At 35.1% G+C, this 8026-nt stretch overlaps 1 protein-coding gene across 1 annotated transcript; it reads left to right on the top strand.

Moving 5' to 3' along the window:
- Positions 1–162: 162 nt before the first annotated feature.
- LOC114541740 (receptor-type tyrosine-protein phosphatase alpha-like) lies at positions 163–7700 on the top strand. Its single transcript, XM_028561546.1, has 12 exons — positions 163–226; positions 1844–1963; positions 2095–2243; positions 2519–2660; positions 2850–2996; positions 3407–3506; positions 3709–3785; positions 4444–4575; positions 4780–4908; positions 5057–5208; positions 6064–6199; positions 7166–7700. Exons 1-12 carry the CDS (start codon positions 164–166, stop codon positions 7241–7243), a joined length of 1425 nt encoding a protein of 474 aa, XP_028417347.1. The 5' UTR covers position 163; the 3' UTR covers positions 7244–7700.
- The last annotated feature ends 326 nt before the right edge of the window (positions 7701–8026 follow it).

Below are 8026 nucleotides of genomic sequence, written 5' to 3' on the forward strand. Positions count from 1 at the left end.
ACCAACGTAGTAAACACTTTATTAATTCAAATAGAGTAAAAAAAACTAATCTCACTATATATTCCTCTTTCTTCAGTCTTCACCACGGTCATTTCATTTTTTAAATACATTTTGCCTTATCCTATTAGGTCCTAACGAAGCTACTGTGAATGATATGTGGCGAATGGTTTGGGAGCAGAATAGCTATTCGGTTGTTATGGTAACCTCTCTTTTTGAGCGTGGAAAGGTAAATGTCTCCTCGGCTGGACCCAATAAATGGGAATAGTTGCCAGTGTATTTCGAAATCATTAGCATCATAATCCTAAGATCAGAATGTCAGGGCTAACGTAGCCTGCAACGCAGACTATATATTGGGGTATATATAGTCTGCTAATCAGCGGCACAAAGCTTGTATGGTCACGTGGGTTTCCCGAGAAATTGTGGGACTCATTTTGATTGGTTAGCTTATAATTATGCAAAATAATCAAAATTTCAGAATATTTATTATTTTCACAAACAACATGGCGTCCTTCATCGAACCATCTTTGCTTGAAGAAGAGCACTTTTCGGAAGCTATTCGGATTGTATGCTGTTTTTTTTAAGTGGAAAGTCTTCATCGAGAGCAAGTCGAGGCACTCAAAGCCTTTTTACTCGGTAAGAATATCTTCTTTAGTGCTGGCACAGGCTACGGGAAGTCTCTAGTCTTCCGAGCGGTTCCTCTCCTCGCTGATCTTCTCGAAGAACAAGTCGTTGGAACCAGCATTGTCATCGAAATATGTCGGCCGCAATGTCGAGAGAACGCTTTCTTTTTACAAGATTTATATCTGACTTCTTTTCCAGCACAGAGAAACACAGCACGCACATCAGCGCGGCCATGTTGTCACAAATAATTATGCAATTTGCGTGCAAATCATATACATAATCATATGCATAATCATAATTATAATACCGGAAATAATTCGAACATTCACCTGGCCATACAAGCTTTGTGCCGCTGATTAGCAGACTATATATACCCTAATATATAGTCTGCGTTGCAGGCTAGGGGTAACGACGTTATTTCCATAACTATCAGTGGCGTAGCCACCCTGACCATTTTGTCCCACTGTGTAGATTTCGAGTTATTGTAATTATTCATGTCTTTAGATATCTATTGTTTTCACAGTTAGTGAACACCAAAATATTAGCATAGCGGGACAAATCGACAGGCTGGCTACGGTACTGATAACCATAAACCATACTGTCTATCTACTTAATCACCATGCTCAACTATAATCAATTACTCAGATGCTCTCAGCATTTTAAACCAAGCAAATTTATTTGGAGAAACTAAGCAAATATATTCCTTTATCAATCACTTCATTTTTTAAAACTCCAACACAATTGTGCGCCATGTTTCTTTTTATTCAGTGTTCTCTTTTTTCTCTTGTAAGGTCTCAGCTAGTTTTCGCTTGTTTTGGTTCTTGCCCGCAATTCTCTTTGGATAAAATATTTTTTCAGAAAAAATAGAAAATGAAAGCTAAATGAACAAGTAATAACTAATTACTGGAGGATACCAGATTTTCCTCACGCAAATAACTAGCCAAAGTCTAGCTATTTAAAGTGAAGTGTTTTATTGTCAATTACAAGCGAAATTACAAGTAAATTAGAAGAGTTTGCGCGAAAAAATTAAATGTATCCAAAGGACTTAAAGAATAAATAGAAAAATATCAAATTAATATTTGGATATTGTCCAGCTAGTTCATCTTTCATCCATTCATCTTTCGCTACTAAATGCATTAAAAAGACTTAAAAATGGGTCCTGAATCACAAGTTGTGGAATTGTTTGTGTGGAATAATTATGGCATACAAACCTACATTTTAGCCTAAATGTGACAAATATTGGCCTGACAAAGGAAGTGAAATGTATGGAGACATTGAAGTGACTTTAACGAAGACAGAAGAGTTCGCTGATCACGTCACGCATACCTTGGAAATTAAAAAGGTGAGGGAGAAAAGTTGGATTTCCTTGAAAATATTTACAACTCAGCATATTTATATTAGTGTTAATTTTTTCTTGCTATCATCTACGTCAATAGAACTTCAACTCGTAATTAAGATATTAACTTCATGTAGGATGGGGAAAAACGCGACGTGCGTCACTACTATTTTCTATCATGGCCTGACCATGGTGTACCCAAATATCCGACTCAACTCCTGGCTTTTAGAACACATTTCAGATCTTATCATCTGGAACAGTCTGGGCCCATCATCGTTCATTGCAGGTCAGACGATTTTCAAAAAAAAGACTGCAATTTATGCCAATTTTCGAAAAGAATAATTGGTTTGGGACAGGATACGTGTATCTATATAATCATTACTGTTCACACGGCGGCTAAAATTAAGTATTTTTTCGCATTATTTTGATGATCTGAAATCCGAATAAGTCGAAGTCAAAGTCAAAGTGAATTCATTCGAAGACAATTATTATAAGTGGTAGCTAGGCAAACATTGCCCTTTGGTCACCGTCGCTCTATTTGTTTTTTTAAATTTATTTCAGTGCTGGTGTTGGTCGAACAGGTGTTTTTCTTGCAATTGATACTATCCTTGATAAACTGGAGAAAGGTGTTATCGATTCCATTGATATTTTTGGACAAGTATGTGCAATGAGGGAAAGGAGGATGAACATGGTACAAACTTTGGTACGGGTATAGAATATTGCTCTCATATTGATGTTAATCTTTTATTAACTTTACTAAATAATATTAATGGCGAGACAATTGGTTATTGGAGTAGATTGTCCTCTTTACATGATACACTTTCAAAGACATTATTTCGACCAAGTATAGTCTTAAACGAAATAGCTTTCCATCTAGTGCTTTCTATCTTAGCAACAATACATATTCATCCACGAAGCCATTTTGGAAAATATTCTTTGTGGAATGAACGAGGTTGATACCATCAAAATCAAGAAAGAGAATGGAATTCTTGCCAAAGTTAAAGCCAGTGGATTTACTGGTTTTCAGGAGAAGTTCAAGGTTTGTTATTCGTTGAAATAATAATATTATAATATAAAATTATATTTACTGTACCAGCTAGTAGTTACGGATTAGAAATTATTTGTACGGAGAATTTATTTGTCGGAAATCATGATGGTGATATATAATGAGTTCCTGCTGCATTTTTCAACAAGATTTTGTTGCATGCAATACAATCGAAGATACGATGCATGGAATTTGTCCCAGAATCTGTGGATCTTTCCCTTTTCGCTTAATAGTTTTCAAGCGCGCAATGCCTGAAAACCTTGCCGACTCTTTTTGCTTCTTTGTTAAACTAAATCGATCCCGAACATCGCGAAATCACAATTCAAATTGACCTTGATGAACAACTACCGTCACGCATTACGCGCTTGAGAACTCTATTGTTCAACTTTTTATTTCTGTTTCAGATGTTGGGTGAGGTTTCGCCAAAATTCTCTTCAGAGGAACACAATGCAGCAATGCTTGAAGAGAATCTCAAAAAGAATCGCGACAAGAATATTTTTCCTGGTATACGTAATATCTAGTATTTCCAAAAGTATTTGAACAGGCTTTCGAAATGCTCATATTTCACACAGATGAAGAGGTCTTGAAGTGAAATTTCAAATGACTGTCTGATTCGAGCTTAAATTTCTTTGTAAATTAGATAAAATTACACCACTCTATTGTGACCGACCTATCAAATTCAACATAAACATTTTGTGTTTTTCAGGCGAAAGCAATCGTGTACCTCTACCGTACGTGGATGGATTGGAATATTCAGACTACATCAACGCTGTGTTTGTTCATGTAAGAGCATCAAAAACTTTTTGGACCGTTTTACAAAATTATAGTCCTTTCTAATAATTAGTGCTCGTCACACCTTTTTAAACGAAATGAATTTCTAGTTTTACTCTGTTGAGCTATGTGCGTCAATTATATTCTTAATTTCGACCAATATAATACAATTTTATTCGGAAACACTTTTTAACATGGAGCCGAGGCGCGATGTCTTAAGTCTACACATTGATTGTTCATAATAAAAAAAGTTTTCATGCGAGAACATTCCCCGAGGGAAGAGAACGAGATATTCAATCCATTTAAGGTGGCTCTAGTTTAGAAACAGTTAAGTTGTAATATAAATCCCGGAGATATCATTAAAAAAAAATCAGTAAAAATGGATTAATTTCAGTAATGGATTAATGAAATCAGAGCAGATTGAATCAATTATTCAGCTCATTTAATATTCGGAAGTACGCAAATATTGTGCACATTGTCCAACAACTATAGTATTGCTGATTTTGCTTATTTTTCCTTTGCCAAGTACAACGGCAAACAAAGGATTAATTACTCTAACTCTTTAATATTAAAACTGTCGATAAATCAGCCACGTGCATTCGTTGATTCATGAACCACGTCGTTCTCGTATAGTGAATATTTGTAAACTAAGCCCCCCATATCTCTCCAGGGTTACCTCGGGCGAAATTATTTCATCGCAACCCAAAGTCCACTTCCGAATACGATGAACGACTTCTGGCGATTGGTTTATTATCAAAAGTCATCCACGATTGTGTTGTTAAACAACGTCAAAGACGGAACGGTAAAAATTATAGCATAGAAATTCTAACCTTTTTTCAAATCAGCAGCGGTCTCTAGCAAAGTTGCATTGTACTGTATATTTGATCGGATAGTTTTGTTCTGCGAAATGTTGTGTCAATAAAGTTACAATTATACATTTGAACATGACGACAATTCCTTATAAAAAAACTGCATGAAAGTTCTGATTAAAACGTTCATGTTTCAGTCGTTCCCAAAATTCTGGCCAACAAACCCAGGTGAACCTGCACAGTACGGCACGATGACAGTTCAGTTGAACTCTGAAGAACAATCGGATGAAATATGGACTAGAACCTTTTCCCTATCAACTTATTCAGTAAGTGTATAAGAATATGTTTGAAGACATGTAAATATAGAACAGATTTATCATTAATCGATCCCATTATGTGTACTGGTGAATATAAAAATATCATTACCATGAAACATGGATATTTTATTTAATTATGCTCTTTGAATTTATATAGGATATGTCAGAACCACGTATTGTAACTATTTTCCAATACGCGAAATGGCCGGACCACAGCGTACCTCCTAAAGGGAATGCCGTCATCACACTAAATTCACTGGCCGAAAATTCCAGGAAGAATCATAAGGGGCCAATAATCGTGGCATGCAGGTGCATAGCTAAAACGTTACATACTGCTTTAATTTGTTATAAATTGTTTCATAAATTAACATTAACATGTGTTCTGATTGGTCGAAGCCCGATGAGCGTGCGTTCAACCTCAACCTAAAATAGGCTGAAAATTTTAAAGCTTGCCAAAGTAATTCAACTTTACTATATCATATGCGACTATTCCTTATTACCCAAAATAACTCTTCAAATAACTCTTAGTCTGATCAAATTGAATATCGATGAATAAAAGGCAATGCAGATAGTATCAATATAACCAATGACGGCGGGCAGCGTGGCAGCGTCAAACAACTTAGCATCACATGTGGTATAACCACTGTCTAAGTAGACAAAACACTTCTCGACGTTTCGACCTGAGGGCCTTCGTCAGGAGAGTTAGTATGAAAATAAATAGGCGAGAATACATGTTTTGTATGGGGGCAAAACACGTGATAAAAATGGGCAAATAGAAAACAAAAAATCAAAACAAAGTGGCATACATTACATTGCCAAAAAGGCACCTGATTGCATGTGGGCTAGGAATAGCCCGCAAATGCATGAGGGAAGTCTCATCAGCAACGAAAACATATTACAACCAGCTTTGATGTAAACAAAGAAATGGTAGTTATATTAGTATGGGTGAAGTAGCTTAAATGAAAGAGAGTCTTTCATTTATGTCAGAGGGATGGAGAGTGCCAAGACTGTGGATGAGTCGCATTTCTTGTCGTTTACGGCTATCGTTAGTACCGGAAATGGGGCAGAGGGCTGTAATTTTCATGTCCGTGACACACAAAATGTAGATAGTATGCGGTACTCCAATATTTGTGTCAGCATATGTATTGAATAATTTAATTTCAGTGATGGGGCAGGCCGGACAGGGACGTACATTGCAATTTCAAACCTCCTGGAACGAATAAAAATAAAACAAGCAATGGATGTCTTCCAGACCATAAAAATTATCAGAGGAGCACGAGCCCAATTTGTCGAAAATTCTGTGAGTAGATTTTGGGATTATTCGCTTTGTCTAGATGGCTGCATCATTTGAAAGTATAAAGCGTGGGGTTTAGTGCAAAAATGTCAAAACCGCAGCAGATAATGGACGATTTACGCTTTAGACTTATTTCTTAGCTATATATCAGCTTGGCTATGAAAAGTTGTAAATTTCGGAAAATATAGGCATGCGAAACTGACAATTTCTTTTACTTCTTTTGTATCCGGATTAAGTGCTTAACTAAATGGACGACTTGCGCTTTAGACTTTTTTTTTATAGGAATAACAACAACGAAATAGACCACAAGAGCTAGAAAGAGCGTACTTAAATTAGTGCAAATGCAAAGTTTGGCCGCAAATTCTTTAAAATGCGGAAAATATAGAAATGCGAAGTTGGCAAATTTGTGGGAAATGTGTAAATTAGTTACAGTTCCTGCCGAAATACAAATGTGTACAAAATCTGTCAAATTCGCATGGCTATATTTTCCGTAATTTAAAAAAATTCGCAACCAAACTTGGCAGTTTTACTAATGGCAATTTTTATACGCTCTTTTAGAAAGTGTCTTTTTTATTGCCTGGGTAAGAAATTAGCCTAAAGCGCAAGTCGTCCATTTGTTACACATTTTTGCACGTATAACCTTGCTTTGCCTCGCATTTAACAAAATTTCGCGGCCAAAGTTCGCCGACATTTGCGCCAATTTAAGTATGCTCTTTCTAGCTGTTGTGATTTATTTTCTTCTTGTTACTTCTATCAAAAATTAGCCTGAACTCTGAAGCGCAAGTCATCCATTGAGAAATAATCGATCCTGGATAAATTCAACAATTTGTTTTATTTTTGAACTATGTCCTATGAATTGCAAAGTGCTATGAATTGCTGTTGAGTAACGTTGCTGTAAATAAACTGTGCTCAATACTGGACATTTTTATGTTAATGCAGTCAATCATTCTTCATATATTTTTCTTTGTATAGGAGCAATATCAGTTTTGTTACACAGCCATAATGGCGTACTTGGATTCTTTTGATGAATACGCAAACTTTTGCGTATAAAAATGCAATAAGTAAATAATAAGAACATAATACTTTTTTAATAATTTAGTTTGATTATTCATAACTTTGTATATTAGAGACAAGACAGAAATATTCGCAAAAAAGTATGGTTGGAAGTATAGTCGAAAATATGTACAATAATTCGTAAATTACTCCATTTAGTTTGCAATTATGCAAATTAAATACAAAACCCGCAAAGTCTTGATAAATGTACTGCACGTTATAAATGTTCAAACCACTATTTACTACGAAAGATTTATGTATTCTGGCTAAAGTTAATGTTAACGATAATAATTATGTATAACTATTGGGGACTATATTATGTCAGACGTATATATGTCAGATTTTTAGATTTCACAAAGCCTTTCGCGCCTTTGTTAAGAAAAATAGCAAGAAATAAATATTAATTACTTGATCTCAATATTAAGCGTTTGAATTGAAGAATATTATGCAACTTTGGATTTAAAACTGAAAGAATCACCGGCAAGTTTTTCATTGATTTTTTTTCACCTATAGCCGTTAACGACCTAATTTTTTCATAATTTTGACACAAATAGAATTAGCTTTACCATATTTTCAACACAAAATGACACAACCTATCCATTTTTCTAACACTTTTCTATATTTATTTATATCACAATTACATGGAAAAATTTACGATAACCCCTTTTTCTAGTTCTAGGACTTTGGAATCTTAATACACAATAAATTTAAAGGTTGAAAATTTTCCTGAATCCATTACTTGCACTTCTCTTCCCAATAATTGTATTACCATCTGAAGGA

Source organism: Dendronephthya gigantea, unplaced genomic scaffold, assembly GCF_004324835.1.
Source record: "Dendronephthya gigantea isolate DGI-Jeju-01 unplaced genomic scaffold, DenGig_1.0 000307F, whole genome shotgun sequence".
Classification (NCBI taxonomy): Eukaryota; Metazoa; Cnidaria; class Anthozoa; order Malacalcyonacea; family Nephtheidae; genus Dendronephthya; species Dendronephthya gigantea.

Bases quoted from the DNA above. Each gene is read 5' to 3' on its own strand.
- LOC114541740 (XM_028561546.1), top strand. From the start codon at position 164: ATGGTTTGGGAGCAGAATAGCTATTCGGTTGTTATGGTAACCTCTCTT. The intron at 4,576-4,779 runs GTAAAAATTATA...TTCATGTTTCAG, and splicing joins ACAACGTCAAAGACGGAACG to TCGTTCCCAAAATTCTGGCC. The intron at 4,909-5,056 runs GTAAGTGTATAA...GAATTTATATAG, and splicing joins TTTCCCTATCAACTTATTCA to GATATGTCAGAACCACGTAT.